This window comes from Neltuma alba, unplaced genomic scaffold, assembly GCF_004799145.2.
Source record: "Neltuma alba isolate B1F8T4 unplaced genomic scaffold, ASM479914v2 tig00011614_pilon, whole genome shotgun sequence".
In the NCBI taxonomy this organism is placed as follows: domain Eukaryota; kingdom Viridiplantae; phylum Streptophyta; class Magnoliopsida; order Fabales; family Fabaceae; genus Neltuma; species Neltuma alba.
The window spans coordinates 238,010-262,795 of record NW_021636265.1 but is presented as its reverse complement, the minus strand read 5'-3'; the positions used below and the strand labels follow the sequence as shown (position 1 = coordinate 262,795).

The 24,786-nt window shown below is 35.4% G+C and overlaps 1 protein-coding gene and 1 pseudogene across 1 annotated transcript in view; one reads left to right on the top strand and one right to left on the bottom strand.

Moving 5' to 3' along the window:
• Positions 1–14,141, bottom strand: part of LOC114715809 (TMV resistance protein N) — a 33,201-nt gene extending 19,060 nt beyond the window's left edge. Inside the window, exons 1-4 of the mRNA XM_028900699.1 lie at positions 13,649–14,141; positions 12,397–13,504; positions 11,633–11,905; positions 10,244–11,540 (exon numbers count right to left, since the gene is read on the bottom strand). Coding sequence (XP_028756532.1) covers positions 10,244–11,540; positions 11,633–11,905; positions 12,397–13,504; positions 13,649–14,139 — 3,169 coding nt within the window. The 5' untranslated portion in view covers positions 14,140–14,141. The remainder of the gene's footprint in view (positions 1–10,243; positions 11,541–11,632; positions 11,906–12,396; positions 13,505–13,648) is intronic.
• A 4,748-nt stretch (positions 14,142–18,889) lies between these two features.
• Positions 18,890–24,470, top strand: LOC114715823 (uncharacterized; annotated as a pseudogene).
• The last annotated feature ends 316 nt before the right edge of the window (positions 24,471–24,786 follow it).

The following is a 24,786-nucleotide window of genomic DNA, read 5'->3' as shown; positions in this document are numbered from 1 at the left end:
ATAGCACATGGCAACGAACTATGAACTCAATCCTTGCTTTACTCTATTTCCATGGACATAGCAGCATCTCCACCATCAGTGACATATGAAGCATCTAGGGAAAAAAAACACAAAATAGAAACATTATAATTTTATAGTGATATGATAAATTTAAATAAAAGCTTGTTATGTTTAAAACATTACCAGACTCCTCAAAATTATCAAATTCACGAAGCTTGTCAACAAGTTCTGATAGTGATTGACCAGGAAGAAGCCAATTTTGTGAACAAATTAATGCTTCAGTCATCTTAGGTGACAATGAGCTTCAATATTGATCAACCACACGACTTCCTGTGCTAAAAGCAGATTCAGAGGCAACTGTTGACACTGGGATGGCCAACACATCACGTGCCATGCAAGAGAGGATTCTATACTTAACAAAATTTGACTTCCACCAAGCTAGTATATTGAAATCAGTAGGGATATCATCAGAATCAGCAGCAAGATACTTATCCAACTCAGTTTGAGAATCATTTGAATTTCTTTGCTTGACTATTGCCAACCATTGAAGGCCTGGATCATGATCATCCACATTTGCTATAGCACTTACTAAAAATAAAGGCATAGCAAGAGATGAAGCAGTGTTGGATTCAGAAGATATCCCAGCAAAGGCAGAATATTCTTCAAACATACGATATAAGCAATCCTTGACCCTATCCTTCATAGCCAAGCAAACTTCACTGTCATGGAACAAATTCTCAAATATGTGATTAACATATGCCAGCTTGTAACGAGGATCTAGTATAACTGCCACAATCAACAAAGGATTCCTAATTTTAGCTTTGCCCCAATATTTTTCATATTTCATATTCATGTTGAAAGACATATCATATAAGAGGGAATCTGAATTCAAAATATTTCTTTCCAACATTTGTTGAACACGGGCAATTTGATGGAAGCATGAGTTTGATGTCACATTAAGGAAAGCTGAGAATATCAATGTGATATCATAAAAAACTTTCAAGAATTTTAAGAAGACCTGTGCACGATTCCAATCTTCTACCACTGGGGGGCCATCATGTTTTTTCTCTTTGATATCATGTGCTTTTGATTCATGCCTTGGAGGGGGGCTAAAGTGTGCACAATAGTCATCATCCTCATCATTCATTCTTTCAAACACTTTTTGAAACTTTAATGCTGCCTCCAACATCAAGAAGGTTGAATTCTACCTGGTTGACACATCCAAACAAACAATGCTTTTTGTGTCATTTTTTTCAGCCTTAGCAAAAGACTTAAACTTTAGAAAACGTGCAGGAGATGAGCGCACATATCTAACAGCACTTCTAATGCTTTCAAAGTTCTCTTTCAAATCCTTTAGGCCTTCACAAACAATCAAGTTAAGAATATGAGCACAACACCTAATGTGTAGGTAATTCCCACCACAAACCAATCCCTTCCAATTCTTTAATCGCTTCTTCAAGTATGACAATGCTGAGGCATTTGAAGATGCATTGTCCATAGTAATTGTGAAAACCTTATCAATTCCCCAATCCAGCAAACACTTCTCAATTGTCTTCCCTATGGTTTCTCCTTTCTAATTCTCAACTATACAGAAATTGAGAATCCTCTTGTGCAGATGCCAATTAGGATTAATGAAATGAGCTGTCAAGCAAAGGTAATTAAAATTCTGATTTGAAGTCCAGCAATCAGTTGTGAGACAAACACGAGATGCACAACTCTTTAAAATCTTCTTTAAAGTCTTAACCTCACCAAGAAACAGCTGCCAACAATCCCTACCAACAGTCATTCTAAATGGGATAGGAAATCGAGGCTCTAATGCCTTTACAAATTTTTTGAATCCTGGCTTCTCAACTATTCTGAAAGGTAGCTTATCACAAATAATAAACTCAACCAAGGCTCTTCGTATTCATTTCTCATTGTACATATGAGGGACTAAGGCATTTCCTTGAGAAGTATTTGAAAGGTAACCCAACATTGATTGCTTTTTATCTTTATCGGCCTTATGTGGGTTCTTTGTACATTTAAACAAATGCCTTTTCAAAGAAGTTGTACCATGCTTATTAGGGTCACAGGCATAAGTTAGGTTGCAGTACTTGCAAGATGCTCTAATCTCTCTATTAGTTTCTTCTAATGGTAGCTTCACAAAATGGTCCCAAACATGAGATGTTTTTGGAGGCTTTCTTTCTGGTTCTTTTCTCTTCCTAGGATTCTCACCCTCAATTACTCTTGCTTCTTGTGTTAATTGGGTAGTGGGTGCTGCAACAGTAGTAGGGGCAACAGGAGGAGGTGATGATGTTGGTGTGGGAGAAATAGGACTTTGAGAAGGAATTAGTGAAGGTCCAGAGCTACTTTGTGTTAGGTTATCACCCAATTGGGGAGTCACTGAGCCCCTTTGACTTGACATGGAATCTTGCTCCTCCATTTCAAAGTAATAAATGAATAATATATCTATAATAAATTGAACAAGAAATAAGAATACAATCACAATGAGAATAATGAAGTAGACAAATTATTTCAACTTTAGGAACAATAATTAACTATGGCAAGCCTATCATAATTGTTCACAATAATCAGATTAAAAAAGATATATAAATTGGACAAGTTAGTTCAGCAATTAAGTAGACAGATTTTGACAGTTTTCTGCTGCAATGGTGTTGATAAAATGAACTGATTCAGCAATAAAATGGTGTGCTATCTTGGAGTAATTTATGTTGTCCCTGCCTCAATTATGTATATTAAGATCCTTTCACTACTGTCAATTTATCATAGATATAGTATTTGAATCTGGACATAGTATTTGACCGAGGAATCGAGGATCACATGTTTGCTTTGTTGGTAAATAAAAAAAAACACATATAGTATTTGACTGAGGATCACAGTATCACACGAAGCTGGATAGGGAGAATGAAATATTAATAATAGAAGAGGAGAGGCCCGAACTTACCTGACAGTGACGGAGCTGGAGAGTGGAGAGCAGCGGCGAGCCGGCAACTGGCAAGCAACCAGTGAGCTGCAAATCGATCGATTAGGGGGCAAGCTTGGTTGCTAGCTACTCGGGAATGGGGTCATCGGCACTGCGCGAATCACAAAAGGGTAGGGCTGAACATGGAACAAACCTAATCACTCTGAGACACAGACGCTGACGTTGAGTAAGGACCGAATCGACAAACTAGGACCGAATCACAAAAGGGTAGGGCTGCGCGAATGAGGTTACCACTGGCCACTTCGCCCGTTCGCCGTCTTTGCTAATCGCGAAGAGCCTGAGAGTCTGAGACGCAGACACTGATGCCGCTGCTAGGTTTGGAGGGAGAGGAAATTTAGGAATGAACTAGGTGCCTGATGAAGTGATTACTCAGATCAGGCCATCGCACCATCGCAGCATCACTAGTCACTTTGAACTCTGATAGTTTAATGGACATTTGGTTCGGTGAAATCAGAATTGGATCTGGAAAGAAAAAAGCTGCAACATAGGCCTAAATCAGAAATGGACCGACTTGGTAGGAAAAAAGGAAAAGAAACTATAATTGTAACATGGGCCTATGCAATTTTTTTTTTATGTCTCACAAAAAATCACCGGGTAGGATCGGGTTATCAATCCAACATGGCAACCCGTAACCCGGTCCTACCCAGTCTTCAGGTCAGACCCGGTCTGGCCTGATTTTTACCGGGTTTTTTGGACTGCTTCAAAAAATAGATCGGGTGAGGCTGGGTTGGACCGGGTTACTGGGTTTCATGTGCAGCCCTAGTCACTCTGAACTCTGATAGTCTGATGGACATTCGGTTCGGTGAAATCAAAATTGGATCTGGACAAAAAAAAAAAGCTTCAACATGGGCCTAAATCAAAAATGGACCGACTTGGAAGGAAAAAACGAAAAGAAACTATAACTGTAACATGGGCCTATGCAGTATTTTTTTTATGTCTCACAAAAAATCACTGGGTAGGACTGGGTTATTAATCCAACATGGCAACCCGTAACTCGGTCCTACCCGGTCTTTTGGTCAGACGCGGTTTGGCCCGATTTTTATCGGGTTTTTTTTGAACTGCTTCAAAAAATGGACCGAGTGAGGCCAGGTTGGACCGGGTTTACCGGGTTACCAGGTTTCATGTACAGCCCTACTTTCCCATGATATGCGTAGCCTGATATCATTGTTGTCCATGAAAATACATCCTTATCCAAGATCTCATCAAATATTCTCATAGCTAAGCCAAGCCTCCCACTTTTTGAGTACATATCCATCAAAGCATTCTTCACCGTGACATCCAGCTCGAGGTTTGTTTTGCTAACATTTCCATGGATGGACAGACCAAAATTAAGGGCACCAGTATCGGCACATGCGGAGAGTACTGCCACTATTGTAGCTGCGCTAGGATGGACCCCCATTTTCTGAAAGAGCTCAAGAGCTTGAACTGGAGCTCCTCCTTTGACATAACCATTTATCATTGCTGTCCAAGAAACCGCGTTTCTTTCAGGCATTTCATGAAACAATTGACGTGCAGAATGCATATCATTGGACAGAATATACCCATTAAACACAGTAGTCCAAGCAAAGATATCCTTTAATCTCTTTCTTTCGAGGACTAAGACTGCCACTTCAATTTTCCCAATTCGACAATACATATCAATCAGTGCATTACCCATAATAGAATTCACATCTAAATGATTTCTCAAGATCATCCCATGAATGGCCCTCCCTCTGATCAAATCCTTGCCATAACCACATGACGATAAAGCTCCAACAACCAAAAAGATGTCGGGTCTTAATCCACTGTCTATGTAAAGGGAAAACACAGCAAGGGTTTCGGCGGGAAGATTAGAGTGGAGGTAGAGATTAAGGAGGGATGTCCATGACACAATGTCTGGATGTTGAATCTGGTTGAAAATAATTTAAGCATCTCGTAGCTTGCCAGATTCTTGTAAGTTTCTAGAAGATTGCAAGCCAAAGACTGGAAATTGGGTAGAATTCCAAGCATCACAGAGAGGGCATGGATTTGCTTAAGTTGCTTAAGGCTGCTACATTTTTGTAGTGATCTTTGCAAGCATCTATAGTTCATCGATCATTGATAGATGATTATAAAGTGAGAAATTCATCAGTATTAGAAATGATCAAGGGAAGACGGTCTCAGCACAACGCAGATATTCCTAGAAAATGTGAATGATAATGACATAAATTGAGTAGAAATCCAATTTATAAATCTTTTACATTACATGGATATTGAGCTCTTTGGAACACTTCGTAAAAACTTGGAGCAATAGTTAACCTTAACGAATACTGTCTTACTCATACCCAATTCTCTTGAAGTAAATAAGATCCAGAACAAAGAGATTATCCTTGTCATCAACTCTTCTTAAAAAAAATCATTGGATCTTAACTGTTTCATTGAAAGTATAGGGATATAAAATTGCCTGCTTGCTCCACATGAAGCTCCCCTGTGCATGTAATTTTTTCAAAAATAAAAAATCCCTGCACATCTTACTCTTGCACACCATGTCTGATCCTTGATGCATTCACAAGATGCTTCCACAACGCAAGACTCTAGTTCACACAGGATTTGAGAGAAGTTATGCTTTGATGATTTGGGGGTAATAAGATTGTAATTTACATAGTAGTTGACTTGTTCGTTGGTCTTGTAAATCCCTTCAAGCAACGCATTGAAGAAGACCAATATAATTATCGATCGTCAGTATCAAGAACTTTGGACTTCCTTCCGAGGAGGGATGAATTGTGCCAGCTAACACCTCCATCCACTCAAGCTAGTCGTGCCATTCCCACAAGTTTGCGGATTTGAAACTCCAGAGCACTATAGGAATTCAGCTACACTTTGTTAGTGCCTGCAAAGTTAATCATTCTGAGAAGCTCCATTTGTTGTCGTATGACGCATTGTTGTCCTATAATTTATCTAGGTCCTCGCAAAGTCCCTTTCTCTTCTTTTTCTTTCAGAATATCATCTTCACACTTAAATTGAAAAAATACGAATCACCTGTTTTCTAATTTAATTGTATAGACCGAATCGTTGATGGCGAAACGACGAAATTTGTTGCTGCCTTCAGGCTTCGGTTATTCATGTAAGAGTCAATTAACTAATTTAAAAAAATTATTAAATTAGTTAATTATAATATGATTATGATCATGTAATATTAAATCATTTATTAATTTATAAGAGTAAAAATTATTCCTCTAATTCTATTTATAAGACAGAGAAAAGGTTTTTTGGAGTTCTATTTACAAGTCATTTCGTTAAATTTTTAACGTAAATATATTATTTTGTCCTTCATTTATTATAATATAGATGTCTAATTTTTTTTTAAACATGTATATATTAAATAAGATAAAGTTGAAAAGTTATTATATTTTAATGGAGAGTTAACGCGATCTGTGTAAAACATGCTAGAAGTATCTTATAAATAAAATAAGAGGAATAGTTTAGAGAAACTAAATAGTAAATATAAATACTTTAAGATAATTTTTTAAATTTTTAAATTTTTTTAAATAAATTAAGTGGATTTTATATCAAAGAGGCATTTGACAAACTTTAAAAAGCACTTTTGGACTTCAAGCCATGGTTTGGCTTGAAAACCATCCAAACACCGACCGTTTTAAGAATTACACCGATAATTTCAACAACGGCACTCAGAACACTACTATCATCACTGTGACAGGTGGCATCCAACGACTCTTTCTTGGACATATGTATCTTCTCCCGTGTAACTACATGTATGTATGACAAACGCCCCCAATAATTGAGTAAAATCAAACCGTAACAAAAAACCAAACCAAATTTAATTTCAGTTTTTCAGTTTAGTTATTTCAGTTTTTTATTATATATTTGGTTTTTATTTTTTTAACAATTTGACTTCAATGTTTGGTTCGATTAATAGAAAAAAATCAGTTAAAACCGAAAAACCAAAATAAATATGTTATATTTTATATTTAATAAATTTAATAAATATTATAAATAAACATTAAATATATTTATATTCAATAAATATAGTTATAATAAACATTATTATAATAAATCACATTGAATGAAAGAATATTTATTAATTAATGGTTGTAATTGTATTTTATTATTATTTTATTTAAAATTACTTTACGCATTTATATATTTCGTTTAACCGAACCAAAATATTTTGATTAATTCGGTTTCAATTAGATTGATTAATTGGTTTCGATTCGGTATTTAAAATTACTCTATTCAGTTATTCGGTTAATTCAGTTACCACCCAAAACTAAACTAAAAAACCGAATATTAACCCCTACTTATAACAAGAAGATTCTGACGCCCATGAAGAAAAAAGAGAAGGTTTGTTGCCCAAACAAAAATAGGAAGGGAAGGTTCAGTAGAATTATTTATAATACTTGGTGTCTATAATTTTGACGTAAAATTATCAATTTTCTAAAAGTATATTTAATTTTATATTTATATACACAGTACTTATTCGTTAATTATATAACTAATAAATTAAGACAAGGGGTAGTATGATTTATTATGTTGAGAAAAATATATTATTTACAAATTTATTATTTCAAACAAATATAAATTAAAATATATCTTTTATATAATTATCATATTAACTTTTGTTCTTTGTAGTAATCTGCACATCAAAATTTTTCTTCTAACAACAACTATCCAAACACTCTTATTTTATCAAAGTCATTTTTTTGTAAAATCTATTCTTTTAAAATTTATTCTCAAAATATATTTTTTTTTTCAAAAACTATTCTCTAAACTATAGTTTGGTTTATTCTCTAAGCAATTCCAAATACTGCTTAAATTCGTCCGTCCATTCCAAATGCTGATTAACCCAACGATACCGCCGCTGCATAAGTTCGTCCGTCCATTCCAAATAATGGTTACCCGAACGACGCCCCCGCTCAATAAGTTCGTCGGTCAATCCAAAGCAGGTCACACGATAGCAACGTTCCTTCTGGTGGCTGATGGACTGGTGAGAAGATATTCCCTCCCCCCGCTCCGTAGTCGTGGCATCCTGCAATATGCACGCAATAAAATGCACTAAGCACTATGCAGTTCAAACATTCTCATTACTTTATTTAACTCCCTCACTGGTTATTCCCAACTTACGGCGATAATTTCAACAGCGGCACCCGGAACATCACTATCATCACTGTGACAGGTGGCATCCACCGACCCTTTCTTGGACATACGTATCTTCTCCCGTGTAACTATATGTACGCATAATACATTAGTTATGGTATGATTAAATGCAATTGTTTTGTTAGCTGAGACAACATATGCATTACAAGCGCACATAATGGGAACAAATGTTAGGAGTACTATGTTACTTGGTGAGGTACAAGATAGAAAAACAATGATAAAATCCCTCAAGCTGGGGGCAACACCCAGCACAATATAATGGCGTCAATAACGCTCAGATAAAGTTATTGGTTAAGATTGAATAAATAGTTGTCCACTTTACCTTCTATCCCGTCACATCCCGCGCTTAGAATCAAGCGTAGTCTTGTACCCCACACCAACCGATCCAAGTTGTAAGCCACATGAAACAGCAGCCCCGAGTATTCAAAACCAATTATCTGCCGAAGTTCCAGCTCCCTCGAGTCTTCACAAACAAGTATCTGCCGAAGTTCTTCAAAACTAAGTAAAGGAGTTGAATTCGCTGCTGCAATAGTAGCACCAGCTGTGTTATACTCCCTTTATCATTTTCATAAGAAATAAATAACTAATTCTGAAGTATACTAATAGCTAAAGGAGTTGAATTCAATAAATATCTTTCAAATGTACATTTCTTTCCCCAAATGTCCTCATTCAGTAATTAATTATTGGGTTTCACTATTTGATCTCAATAACAAATACAACTTTTTTTATCTGGGTAAAAAAAGAAAATTGTAATCAATGTTTGAGAAAATCTCCCAAAAAAAGTATGAATATATCTGAACTGACATTTTGAAAATGTTGTAAAATTACACAAATGTGACAAAAAAAAAGGCTACAAAAGTTGTTATTTCTAGTTCCATTTTTGTCTTTTTCAGATCAAACATTTGTCATTTCAGTGTACAACTTCTCAATTAACTAACTAAAATAATAGAGAAAAAAAAATATCAAACTTATAATTTTCAGTTCTATTGATGTCATTTATAACTGCCTGCATTCCTTATGTGTTTTAGCAGCGGTCTGTCACCGACAACCGCTATAACCGACGGTGAACTTTTCTTTGAACACTGGACCTCTTAAATAGTGGTAATAAAGGCCGCACAGTCACAAGTTTTGCATAATCACCACCATCGTCCAATCTTGCACACTTCGCGCTTTCTTTCTTATTTTTTTTGGCTTCAATCTTGATCACTCCTCTCAAAAATGTGTTTTTTTGTAACAATCATAATGACAAATATTTACTACAAGATGAGAATGATTGATTCACCATAAAAGTATGAGCTGCATCCATAACTTCTAGAAATTAACCTCTAAGCAAGAAGACCGACAAGTTTGATTAAGAGATAGCATTGCAAACGTCACGTAGCTCCAAGAACTTAACACCCAACATTCTAAAATTGTAATGGCTCCCCATACAAGGGTCCCTTTTTCATTATATTGTTGAAGTTTTCCAATAAAGATTATGACTGAAATTCAGCCATTAGGATCAGTTACATTGATATCTTCTGATTAGCACATATCCGATCATTATATGATAACAATACATACACATAAACTGATGTATGGGCCGAAAAAAGAAGAGGAAAAAAAAGAGAAAAAAAAAACATTAACCGATATATTCATTTGTGTAACTGACAAAGATATTGTCCTGCAAAAGATGGAACATAGATCTATGCCTGCAGACAGATTTTTATTAATTTCAAAGACTCAAAATTTGACTCAAACTCAATTAGTAAATTAGCTGGAATATTAATCAATAAAAGAGCATTCACCTTCACAAGAAATTCCAAGCTGGCATCATACTTTTTGTGTTTACATAAAGCACATAAAAATCTAAATGAGCTCTATTGATAACTGAATTCTTGAATCAAACTTGACAGGAAATTATTAGAGTCTAGTTGAGAAGCGGTGTCAAAAACACAGGATAATTTTGCAGCAAACGGTAACAACTTTAGTGTCGAGTGAAAACCGGTTTCAAGGCAAGCAAAGAAACTGATTTCATTTACATTAATAACTCATTATTAAAGTGGTGTGCCAGCACGAACACATCCCTCAAGCGATGAACAAGATACAACCAAGATGATTAAATCAAGCTAGAGAAAAAGATGGTACCTTCCATCAGTTTGAGCAACCGGCCATTCCAGTAAAACGATGTGCCCCGAAAATAGATTATATGGTCATTTCGCATCGTTTCAACCTGAGACAGAGAAATATCAGGGTTTGTGAACCGCATATTTTCAATGCTGCTGCTTTCTTCCTCATAGACATGAATTCCAGACAAATCTATTTCCATTGTTGGGATTCCATTGTCGTCTGAAATTACCCTATGAGGATCATATGGCCTGTGGTATTTCAACTCCCACGAAACCTGAACATGATTCCATTTATGTGTTGAAATCACCCTATTGTGTTTGCATCGCAAGCCACACCAAATCATATGTTTTGGCATTTTTTGTTCATAAATTATGTAATTACACAAATAAACAAGTTGTTCAGAACCATTGACAAACACTCTCAGCCTAATGTCCAAGATTGCGGGCTCTATTTCTGTGCCTGATGCCCCAATCACACATATGGCTATCTTTGGGAAATTCTCACAGAACCAGAAAGAAACTGATGATTCGCTGCTTGCACGGCAGGCTCTTAATGTTGTCTTTTTGTTCTCCAACAATGGGAGGGTAGTAGGGCGGTCCCCAAAAGGAGGACATCCGATGCTAGTGCTGGAAAGCGGATCAAAAGTAACCAAAGTTTGTGGAAGAGGAAATATTTGAACGAAATTTGTTTCGCTTTTGCTTATACAGTACCCATTAAGGCAGCGATCGAACTTAGCGTACCTTATACTTTGATTGCTAGAATCTGGTAGAGAATAGAGTAGAATCTTGGCCAAAGACGCTTCGGACCTCTGTTTTTCTTGAATTTCATACCCTCTAAATAATTGAAATCCTCTGCTCCTGTAAGACAGCACCACCTCGAGTTTGGGGATCATGAATATGCTGCCTGGTAGCTGTCTAAGCTGTGGACAACGCCTCAAGTATAGCCGTTTCAATCCAATAAGGTTTCCAATTGAAACTGGAAGTTCTTTTATGGCAGTCTGATCCAAATAAATGTCTCTTGTATTCTCCATGAGTCCCAGTACTTCTGGGAACTCCCAAAGACTTGAGCAACCCCTGAGATCCAGAGTCTCAAGAGAAGTCATATTGATGCGAGTTGCTAACATTTCAAGCTGAGTGCAACCTTGGGCACTCAACAATCTGAGCCTATCAAGAAACCCAATTGATTCGTGAATACTAATCAGATTTGTACAATTATCAAGACACAACGCTCCCAAGTTAGGCAGTCCAGATAGCTTAGGTACTCGTGTTAAGAATTTACAACCTTCAAAATCCATGAGACATAAAGAATGAAACACCTGCAAAATGATCAAAATTAACTTACCACTAATATATAAGACCAGTGGAATATATGAAAATAGCTAGGAAAAAAAATAAAATCTACACATGCCTTTGGTGGTTTGAAAAATTGAAGGCAGCATTCAGGTAGGCTGAGTATGAGAAGATTCCTGGGGTTAAAATCAGATGGTAAAGATGATGACGGATATCCACTCCAGTCCAATACTCTCAAAGTATTAGGGAGATATTCGGGGCCTCTGGAAAAGCGTACATTTTCAATAATAAGGATTCTCAGGTTTTTCATCTTCTCGAATGCCACTCCACTCCATTGCACTTCTTTATATTTGCATGAGTGAATCATTATGACTTCAATTTTCTCACTTCCCTTTGAATGCCAAAGCATAAACAAACCACACAGATTTATCAGGAATGTCATATCCATATTCTCACATTAACCACCTAACTGATTTTATTCATAACACTCCTCTGGTACTTAACATAGAACCTAATTGGGCAATTAATGTTGGTCCTATATATATCACCTATTTCACACCTATTGATATTTCCTTAAAAATAATTAAGTAGGAGAGAGAAGAAATTAAGGAAAGTACTTATGATGTTTTTAGGGAAAAAAAAAAACATATCATATTAACAATTTTAACTAACATTAAAAAAACTAACATTATTAATCTACTCAAATTTAATAATTAGATCTTATATTAAGGATAAGAGGAGCATGTTGAGCTTCAGGCAAATGTTGACAGCACGATAAAGTGGCAAGAAAAACTATTTGAAAAAAAAAATGATCCATTTCATCTTCACCAAAATAGTTCATAGGGAAAAAAAAGTAAAACCATGGAGACCATTCTAGTTTACCGTGTTTTCTTCCAAAACATGAACAATGTCCTCATCAAGCCACAACCTACTACGCTTGCCAGGCTCAGATGTTGATTCCAGTCTAACAATTTCTCTGCCCATGTCTTGAATTAAGTCGTGCATTCTCACACAGTTTGAACTATCGATCTTGATGAGAGATTTCTCCAGTAAGATTCTAATTCCAATGTCTCCGTGTAAGCCATGTGCACACAGTATTTCCTTGGTGTAAGTCAGTTCTAATTTATTAAAGAAACAAGCAATATCAAGGAAAATTTTCTTCTCATTCTCTTGCAAACTATCATAGCTTACTTTCAGGATTTCATGGACATCTTCATGAGGGGTTCTTGCGTACTTGTCTAGCTGAGAATTCCATTCTTCTATACTTCTATCAAATAGGTCAGACCCTATTACTTCCAAAGCCAACGGAAGGCCACCAGCATAGGAGACTGCACGTTTAGAAACGTCCATGTAATGTGGATCAACCATGTTATTCTTAAAGGCATTCCAGCTCAGCAATTCAAGGGATTTATTGAAATTTAGCCCCTTCACCTCATATAATTTTTCTACCCCATGAGTACTAAGCAAATGTTTATCTCTTGTCGTGACAATGATCCTACTGCCAGATCCAAACCAATCACGTCCTCCGGCAAGTACCTGCAACTGTTTAAGCTTATCAATATCATCAAGAATCAAAAGAACCTTCTTCCGGCGGAGCCTTCTTTTTATGATTGAAATTCCGCTATGAACATCTCCAAGTCTGAGATTTTTTTCTGCAACTACTTGAGAAAGTAGCGTCTCTTGAAGTTGCACAAGTCCATGCACGCCAATAGCCTTCTGTCTAATATCAGCAAGAAAACATAGACCTTCAAATTGATCACCGATAAGGTTATAAACAGCCCGTGCAACTGTTGTTTTACCTACTCCACCAATTCCACATATCCCTACCATGTTAATCCCCTTATCAGACTCAAGTTCCAGAAGTGAGATCACTTCTTGAACGGACGATTCCAGTCCAACAGGGTGATTAGCTATATGTAAAGGAACGCGATTGATCTTTTTGGATACCTCTTCAATGATCCCACTTATAAATTCATATTCAGGTTGAGATCTGCGACAGGGCAGAAAATCATGTGAAGTGAATCCAAAGTTAGTAGCCAAATTTAGTGTACACTCCCTACATCAGGATTCATTTTAGTTCCACTCTTTGAAGAAATAAGTATGAAAAATAACAGAAAGTTGCGGCGAAATGTACCCATGTTGGAAATGCCAGCCAGATAAGTTAGCCGCCACACATAAAGCCTCCCTCCACTTCCTCACTTTCTCCTTGTTGGCTTGGAATCGATCATCGTGTTTTGCCAACGCCTGTCCGTAACTCCCACGCTGGTGTCGGACATCTGATGGATCAACATCGTAGAACACCGGCCAGACCAACCGACCTTCTCCTCTGACGCAGTGAAGTATGTTGACGAGTTCATCAAGGCAGAAAGTAGAGGATGCATAATTTTTGGAGAAAACGATGACGGCAATCCTCGATTGTCGGATGGCTTCGAGAAGAGCTGGAGTGATTTCTTCCCCTCTTTGGAGACCCACATCATCGATGAAGGTTTGAACACCCTTTTGTTTTAGAGAATTGTAGAGATGGCCAGTAAAATTGGTGCGGGTATCTTCACCTCTAAAACTAAGGAATACATCGTAAGTCCATTCACCGGCAAAGGAGGGGGATGGTAGTTCTCGACTTGCCATGATAAATAAACGCTGGGACTGGTATTTGCTGCTTTGCTGGGAACTAGGGATGCCTCTGGCGTCAGCTGAGAGACTCAAAGTTCGATAGCAGGGTAATCAATCAAAGCTTACCAACCTGCGGCAGAACTCGCACAGCAGCAACGGCGATCTAGGAAGGAAGTTTCGTTTCACTTCTCTCTAATTATAATTCACCAGACACCACAACTTATCAGTTTCTATAGTTGAATGTGACAACTACTTTTCCCCACCAACGGTTGACTGAGAAGACCTGACCAAAAGACTTTTCCCTTATCTTTTTTTTCCCCCCTCCTCTTTTTTACTTCCAGGCCCTCCAAGTTTGAGTTAATTTCAAGAGCAACACAGGAGCCAGTGTTTGCCAGGAACTACGTATGCCTCTGAACTCTGATATCAGCTGAGAGACTCAGAAGTTGAGAGCTGAGAGAAAGATGAAAGGGTAGTAACCTGCCATGCAATTGTGGCATTACAGGGGCAAAACCCTCATGCATCACAATTTTTCGTTTTTCATGCTTCCTTCTTTTAATTTTGCTCTCAATCCTGGCTTCATATGTTCATGGCATATAATCCTGGGGATAACTCGTTTTGGTTTGGGTGAAAGAATTCATGGAAATGGGGCCAATATTAGTTATATATTTTTTTTTAAGTAAAAATAAGCTAAATTTGCAAATATGGGGCCAAAATTAGTAATAAATTAAATTTGCAAATAGAACGAGTTTCTATGCTCAAATTCGACAGTGATCCCTTTGCGTGCATGCAAGCGTTGAAAATGTATTAAAAGAAAAAAACCTGTCACTTAGATAATTTGTTGAGAGTTACCATAATAATTTGAGTTTTTTTATTTTGAATTTCTGATAAATTTATATTCCTTAAAAATTACATATAATTAGTAAAGAATATGATTTGCTAAAGTTCATATATTAATATGGATATATGAATTTTTATTATCATTATTGTTCCTAACTCGGTAACTCGTATGTGTTATCGCTTAACAGATTTTTCTTTTGCTCATAACCAACAAAACTTTAATTTTAGTTGCTGCTTGATAATTCTTCATATCTTTTTTTTTTTTTTTTTTTTGCCTGAAGATAATTCTTCATATCATGGTTACAGCAAAACGTCGATATCCTTAAAATTTCTTAAAATCAAGAGACATTTTCTTAATACAATTTTATTTATATTACCAAATCAGCATTTTCTGTACAGACGAATTTTTCACCTAAGTTTTTTTTAAAATAATAATTCTCACTTAGATTCTTTATATATTGAATTTTGAAATTTACTTAAAGAACAAGATCTTCTAGGCTTTTCACCATTTATCACATTTTCATTGGTCATTGTTTACTTAAAGATAGCTCTATTCAATTAATTTAAATATATTAAGAAAATTAAATAAATTAATTAATTATGAAACATATAAGGAAAAATTACAATCAGTTCCCGCCTAAGAGAATTAAAAACAAAAAATCCTTGGAAATCATCAAATTATTCTAAAGTCCTAAGGGATCTCATTACAAAAAGATCCTTTGAAATCATTTTTTTTAAAATATGCATTAACATCTGAAAGTGCAGTAGTTAACAATTTAAGATGTAATAATTAATAACTATTACAGTAGCTATTGACCACTCATGTATTATATTTTTGTGATGTGTTAAAACAATTTGTTGTTAATACCTACAGTGATAATAGTTAATTGTTACCCCTTAAATTGTTAACGACTGTTTTTTCAGTTGTCTATTCATACTTAAAAAAGGGGGCAATTTGGGATTTCAAAATAATTTGATGATTTCAAAAAATATCTTTGTATTTAATTCTCTTGAGTGAAATTTTACTGCAATTTTCCCAAAATATAATATAAATTTGTAAATTGCAAGATACTCATGTGTAACAATAAATTATACTCCTCCGGTCCTAAATATAAGACTCATTTTATAGTATATGAGATCTATTTTATAGTATAAATTATACTATAAAATGGGTCTTATATTTAGAATCGGAGAAAATACTATGTTTGGTTCTTAGTATAAAACTCAATTCATTAATTTGAAAAAATTAAAGAAGTTATTACATTACTTTAAACTATTTGTATTTATCATTTTTCTCCACACAAATTTGCCTCACTTATAAATTGATATATGATCTAATGATCCATATAAATTTTTTAGAGAATCACGTAACATGTGATATAATTAAATAATTTAGTAACTTTTTTAACCTTCCTAAATTACTTAACTGAATCTTATATCAAGAATTGTTGGTAGTATATAAACTTATGAGTTAAGTAAATTAATTTTAAAAAAAAATAAATATAAAAAATGTTATATTTAACGTTAAGTGCAAATCCCCAGCTGTAAAGAATGAGAGTATTCAGCCATTGGCCGTTTGGCCGAGTGGCGTGTGTGTGGGTGCGTGTGTTGCAGGTTTGATCCCGCCCTGATGTAATTCCAAAAAAAAAAAAGACTGAGAGTATCCAGTACGAATGAAGCATGGGACCGAATCCGTTGGAACGCTTTATTTCTTTTTTTTTTTTTGGGACCGTAGACAAAATGATATTCATAATAAATTCAAACCAATTGATACACTGCAAACCTGCAAAATCTACCAAGAATATCTGATTTATATATGCATTATCTTCTATATAAGAACTAGTTTAATATCTAAATTAGTTTTAAATTTAAGATTTCAATTTACTTTATTTCTCATATTTACCCATTTTTTCTTAAAGTAGTTTTTGTAGTAATTACACATATTAAATATTTTACCAGATGATAATTCTAACTAATAGATATGGTTAATAAGGATATTTTAAGAAAAATAACATCTATTTATTACAAATAACTAACTTAAATAATTTTTTTAATCCACTCAAATAAGTAAAATACAAAGTCATCCATTTTAGTATAAAATTCGTTCGTTTTGGGTGATGAGCAGTTAAGCCCTACCCGCAAACTTATTATTGACCATCCATTCCACAATTAAAATTAATGCATTATTAAATAAAAGCATCACTTGCATGATTTTAAATTGAACCTTTTACTATTCAAGTGATTATGATATGCTTAAAACTGAATCACTGGAGTCGTTACACCTAAAATCAGCAAAATATGCTTAAACTTTATTCTTGCATTTCTTAATTCACATATACGTCTTATATATGAAGAGGATGGCCTTAATCTGTTCATGACTTTAAGCATACAAATTTTTCGATTCGTTCGGCACATGAGATGTCTAATTAAATTATTATTAATCTAAGAATGTTCATCCCTTTAATAGATTATTCTTCATCTTCATTATATCGATATTAATATTTAATACTCTACTTCAACTTATTCTTTTTACAGGATACAAGTGATCGAATTATATGTGATTAAAATTAATTAAAAGTAGTAAATATCTAAAAAACGCACCTTATCTTTTAAAAATACTTTTTTTTTTCAGAGGGAGGTAGTGTGAGATAATTAATGTAGTAAGATTAACAAATAATTACCGAGGCAAAAAAAGAATTATATTAAAAAAATTTGATAAATTATTAATGTATTTTAGAAATGAAAACATTTCATTCTAAAAATTTTTCAACCAAAAGCATATATTTGATCCTCTCATTCTATATAAAGTTTCAGTTTGATTCATTAACTTAAAAAATATATCTTTAGTTCTTTAATTATAAAATTATTGTTAGTTTTAAATGATGATTTTTTTAATAATCATAGTTATTTTAAAATTTAAATTTAATATATCAGTGTTTAAGAATATTTTAATTAACATTTAAGATCTCAATGTCATCAACTTTTGTTAATAATTTTTTGAGTTAGATGATTAAAAATATACTTTTTAAAATTAACAGAAAAAACTAAATCCTTATATAAAATTAAAGAACTATAAATGCATTTTTTGCGAAATTTTTTATGTAAATAGGACGAAGGCATTAATTATGGAAATGTGATAGCATTTGTCGAAACGAAAACCGTTAAGTTGTTAAAAAAAAATTATAATTCGAAGTTACGTACTCTTTAACAGTTTTATAAAGAGAAGGTCTGGCCGTTGAGTTTAGCGCCATTGAAACGCAATCACTAAATTCACTATAAATAAACTGATACACTACCTAATACTGTTTCGATCAGCCGTTATTTAGGTGCAGTGTTTACGTATAAACAAATAATCTCGTACCTTATTCTAATTGTTTTATATAATTTTCTAATCTAATTCTAATTCTGACCGTCGCAAGCTCTTTCTCTGTCTCTGTCTCCTCATCTGTTCGTCTTTTTGAAGCAATGGTATAGAATATGGTATGATCACATTTCTGAATTTAGCTTTCGAGATTTCAAGCAACCAGCCCACTTTTGGGGTTCTTTTGCTTTTGAATTGGCCGATGGCGCAGTTTCGTTCCTGATATTAACTGTCCCTTGCCACTACCGTGTTTTTTTGGTGGTAAGAACCATTAGCATATGATTGTTGTGTGTGTGAGAGGGGGGGGGGAGAGAGATGTTTTTTTTTTTTAATGGTTTTAGGAGATGGTAAATGCAAGGGTGAGACAAGCCAGAAATAAAGTGAATGGAATCGTAGAAATCATTCTTCTTCGAACGAAATCGCTAATGGGCACTGTTTTGGATGGAAAATCAGTCAAGCTATGTTCAGTCTATGGGTCAAGAAGAATTCGGACAAGGAGTTTTTGGGTTGTAATGCCACTTCGGGAACCCAGGATTCTGTGTTTTCTATGCACGCAATGCGGCTTTTTTTCACTTTTTTCCTCGAAACATCACTGGTTTTCTGGTTCATTATTGCTTTACGCCTTATCTTGTGCTTTTTGACGGGGTGATTCAAGGCTGCCGGAAAACAGGTTATCAAAAAGTGCAAGAAAGAGACGAGAGAATGCTGATATTCCTTTGCGTTTCTGCAATTGTTGCTTGTTTATTTATCTTTGGGGATCCTTTACTCGCAAGTGTCACTCTTAGCTGAAATTTAGCTGTTTTCCTGGTTGAAATTTATGATCTAACACCTTTTGCTTGACGCCACTTTACCTTGTTGAAGTTCCCAACTTCTAATTTTGGTTGAGCGGGAATCTTACTTATCAGTTCTCCCTATTGTGGCTGGGTTTGTGGCCAGTGTAATAGGTTGCCGGGTGATTCATACCATTAAGTTTTATGATTGATCGTCATGCTGGCCTGGTGTTAACTTTTGGAGTCTCTTTCTTCTGTTAATCACAATAGAACATTGACTCAGACAATACTTATCAAGTCTCATGCTGTTCTTGTGATTTAAAGGCTTTTAAATGTATGTCTTTCTGACCCTCAGATTTTGCGATTGTTGTTGGCAGAGATTACTTGAATATTTTTTACAGAGATTACTGGACCTCTTGACCTGACTGGACAACCGGAGCCATCGAAGGGTGAGGGATAAGGTTGTTTAGATAATCTTTGTCTCTTGTTTTTGATGGGGCTTAACATAATGAAAATTCTCAAGAGAGTTCCTCTTTTCCCCCCTTATTTTTGTTATGCTGCTTGTAAGTACCTACAATGACTTATTTGTTGGTTAACCCCTCAGCTGTGGCCTTTTCCCTTCTCTGTTTTTGTTTTTTTCCAAGTGTCACTACCTTCCTGGAATTTAGGCATAATAAATCACTTTCTTTGTCACCGTATTATATCAAAGCATTACTTCTTGGCGCCGAAGTGTCATGTCAAATTATTGCGAAGAAACCACCTGAGATTCTGAGATGATTATTTTACTTGAGTTGATCTGCAGGTGTAGCGGACCATACAATATGGGCTGCGTAGTGTCTGCTCGAAGGGAATGTGGTGGAAATAGAAGAAAACCAGGAAGTATTGGCGAAGTTTCAGTCTATGTTCCTGGTCTAAGAATTCCCAAACCTGTCGATTTTGCTCAGTATCTTGGTGATTACTTATCTAAGAATGCAGTGGAACGTCTATCTGCTCTCAAAACTCGTGTAGTTGTGATGGGTGGCCAAGAAGGTCCTACAACTACAAGAACAAAAAGAAAAAGTGCCACTCAACATGGTAAGCTTAGGAAAAGATGAAAACGTTTTATTTAAGAATGTTGTCTAATGTTATTCATGCATCGTATTATTCCATCTGCCGCAGGAGGTTCAACATTGGCTGATCTTCAGCGGGCTCTTGAAGACTACTTGCCAGTCCTTTTGGGATTAGTTAAAGATGGTAAGCATGCTTACTCTATATGTACTTGAAGTATGCTCCATCTAGGCTATGTCTTAACATTTATTAAATATCTTTATTGTGCAGGAAGTCAACTGCAACGCAAAGTACCATTTGTTTGGATTAATCAAGAGGATGATGCGGAGGCAAATTTTCATAATGGATATGTTGTACAGGTCTTGGTTTGAGAATTTATTATTAATTGTTATTACTTATGAGTGCGGATATTTTTTCTTTTTCTCCTTCTATTATCTTGTAGGAAACAGCCATGTCAAATGCTTGGTATGAAGTGTTGTCAGTTTTACACTTGATGGCAATGTTATCTCTGTCACAGGCCAATTTATTACTTCTTCCTAGAACATCTGCTGATGGTTATCAGCCAAAAGTATCAGAAGGTGGGTAATACTGAACAACAATTTATGGTACACGATAACTTTGTTCCTTGCTTTTTTCTCTCTACCCTTTTGTTTTCTTCTCATACCAAATAATCAGCATAAATTCAGATTGATCTAGGCCTTCTGTTGGCTATGTACTTGCCCCCAGTTTTATGCTTTTTGGCTGATAAACTGGTTTCAAGCGTTAAATTTTTGAATTATTTTGTGCTTCTTTGGAGATGTCTCGCATTGGTTATGTAGACATATGATTTTTATGATTTTTTTTAACTTAAATGATCTCTTCATGGAAAACTTAATTAGATTTACTGCTGAAGAAAAGTTATTTTGATTAAAAGTAATTACTAATGAGTCGTACTTCTTCTTGGTGTTGGACAAGAGACGGGATTCTCTTCCCCCCTCTCTAGTACAACAGAAATCCATGCACAAGATATATGGAAAAGGAGTACATAATGTTCCCGTTTGTTTTTGTGCCAATCTACCTGTATTCTGGAAAAGGAATTTATATTTCAACGATAAAATAATTAAACTTCAGCAATAATTTTATTGTTCTGCTTTTTATATCAAGTGCTTCCCTACTATATGTTAGTTGTACAAATCAATTTTGACTTTTGGTACTCACTGACACAAAGCCAACGAACTTCAATTGACATCTTCTTGAAGGCAGCTGGATATCTGGATTGTGCAATCAGACATGTTCTTCCCCAGTTACCTTCTGAACTCAGGTTTGTACAGATATGATGCGACAGCACCTTTTTTTGGTAATCTCGTGGCATTTTTTTTTTATATTTATTTCTCCTTACCACTGGTTCTGATTTTAGGAGAAATTTACCAGTAGACCTGGCAGAAGGGGTTCTTCAAGCACTATGTCTACAGGCATTGGGGCAGGTATTGTGATGTTCATTTGTATGTACATAAAGAAAGAATTATTATATTTGCTGACTTTCATCCGGCAAGTTTAAATTGAAAGACAGCTGACCTAGACTTGAGAACTGAAATCCTCACCAAAGATTTTGAAACCAAAGCTTTGATGACCGAGCAGTCAAGATTCTGATACAACTCCCATTTTCCAAAGTTAATTAAATTTAGCTAAATATTGTTTGAAGGTTGTTAAAGCGGGTATCTCATGATCAGTGCCTTGAGATAGAACTCATGGATTCAAAATTTTATAGATTCATCTGTGGGTGACTCATCCACATGCCTGGTGTGGGTGTTCAATTCCATTTGGATTTATTTGTGTTTATTTCTTCCATTGACATTTTTAGGGTGTAGATGTCCAGCTTGGAATAGCAATGGATGATACCAAAGCCACTCTTGCAGTGAAGCGTAGACTTGCATGTGAGATGGTCAAGTATTGGCAACAGGTACAAAGGCTGGGTTGCACTTTTTATCTTTCCTGTGGGCAATGTTGCTATGTTAGGTATGCACAAAAGTGTTTTCTAGAAAGGAAATGGAAAGTGAACCTATAAAGAAAATGAGATAGATGCATTTCTCATTTCCCTGGTGGAAAAAAACACTTCTCTAAATACCAAATATTGCATTACTGTTTCGTTATTTTTGGAGTTTCATTGGTAAGGGTTGTTCTTGTGCTTATACTTTCCTTTTTCTCATTAATCCCTCCTTACTTTGAGTCTTTGCTATCATTTTCTATTCCTCTAATAGGTATAGTTAGTCATTGGCTATGTTTACTGTATCGTCCTTTGGGGTCCTTCATATGTTATTGGTTATATCTAAAATTTATTATGAAAATATCTAATTTCTTTTGGTTGGCTTAACCTTTACAAGTTTCTCTTCCTTAACCCAAAAAACTTTATTCCAATGACTTTGTGGGAATGGGTGGTGAAGAATTATTATTATTATTATTATTATTTATTGATAACATTTGTTCAACATGCATTTCACAGGCTCAAGACAACATTATGAACCTTCCATTAGCCAATGGTTGGGGCCAAAAACACTCTTTTTGTGAAGTGGAAGTATGTTGAATCAAAGGTATATCTTAAATTAATTTTGTTTTAATTATTTCAAAACTTAAGCATTTCAGACTTTCACTTTCCTCTCCCTCCTCCCTGCATGATGATTGAGGACATGGGGTGCTAGCATTTATGTTGAGCTCATTAGGTTATTCAAGTTTGATTTAATACACACACCTACTTGAATCAAAAACCTTTGGTTCAAGTGGCACACACAACTCCCTTACATGGGGGAGGTTGTGGGATCTAATTCCAAGTGGGCATATCCTTCCCCAAAAGGAAGTTTGACACACATACCCACTTAGAGTTTGATCCCACAACTTCTTTCATTGAAGAGAGGTGTGGGTGCCACTGGAGCCAAAGGCTCTTGGTATCCCAATTTGGTTATTAAAATACACAAACTGAAAGGTTGATTGGTCTTTATATTATATACTGGCCACGTTCCGATCTTGGTGTTTCTAAGCTGAGTTCCCTGCTAATGAGACAATGAAAATAATTCTAGACATGCGCACAGGTCTGTGATGGTCTCTTCTGCTCTCAAGTCTTAGCACACTAATTATTAAGTATAGGTATTTGAAGTCGTTGATATCTGTCATAAATTGTAATTAATGAATAGGCTGCGGCATATTATTATCATGGCTTGATTCTTGATGAGGGGAATACAGAGAAATCTCAAGGTCTAGCTGCTGCCGCTTTGCAAGCAGCAGACGAGTATTTCAAAGAAAGTAAGAAGCTTTGTGAGGCATTCAATGCTGCACCTCCACTATCAAGGTTATTATTATTTCCCTTATACATCCCTTTATGTCTTGTTTCGGGTTTTCAATCTCCCATTTCCATTTTCAAAAAACACTTTTTCCTGCACCAAACATTGTATTAGTGTTAGCCATGGGGTCATGCACAATGCTTTCTGGTAATAACTTATGATTTTAGGGGTGGATTTTGATCATATCATTCTTATTTCCCTATTATATTTGCTGAACCTACTTCATTGATGTTCTCCGTCATGATGGCTTAACTTCATTTGTAATGTTCCTTTCATGATGACTATTACAGTATTACTAAAGACCTTTTATTTTTATTTTTTCATGGCCGACCATGAAGAAATCCTCCACTTTGGGGAACCATGAAGTATCTATCTGAAAAAATTCCCAAGGATGCCTCAAGCAAGGTGCGAATAAACCATGAATTCTACTCTTATGAGAGGTAAAGTTTTCCAGACTTGATGACTGTTGCCTTACTTTTGTTTCACTATAATTATTGGATGATTAAAACGGCATGTTGGCTGATCAAATTTTCCGTTGCGTTTCTCTGCCCTTATTACAGAATCATGGAAACAGCGCCAATTTTGCCTGATTTTTCATTGGCCTTGAAGCCGGATGAATATCAACTTCCTCAGGTGGATCCCTCTTGGACGGGGGAGAACACGGGGGAGGAACGAAATGGCCCTAACCATCTGAAGAGTGAAAAAATGAAGCCGAACCATTTACAAACCGCAGATATGTGGCCGCCTTCTGCAAGGAAGGATGTCAACTTTAAGCACTAAAGGGTATTCTTTGCCACCAGAAGCAATTCAAGTGGTGTTTTTTTTTTTTTGGGGGGGGTGGGTATGGGGTGGGTTGAGATTAACCAAAAAGTTTATTTCTTATAAATAGAGAAAAGTTTATTTTTCTTGCTTTTTTTTAATTCCTTTTACCTGCTTCATTTTCTTCATAAATCGATTTCCAGCTTGGTTGTTATGAAGGAACAACACTTTATCAAGGGCATATGATGTTATGTTGCAAAATTTTTGCTTTCTGGAGCAATGCGAAAAAGAAAATTTGCAAAACCCCTTCTGGACTTTGCATCATCTGAAATAATGCACTGAACCGCCATATCTGATAAATATTTTTCTCAATCTTCATGCTTCTAGAAATGGATTTGTTTTGTCTACCCTATAGTTATTACTAGTTATAAGAAACGTAGCTTCTAGACCGAAAGGAAGATAAAATCCACGTCACGCTGAAGATATATTAAACAAATAACAGAATACGAGTGAAGTGAATTAACGCTGAAGACAAAATATAATAAACTCTTTTAAGTATTTCACCTTCAGTCCCTAT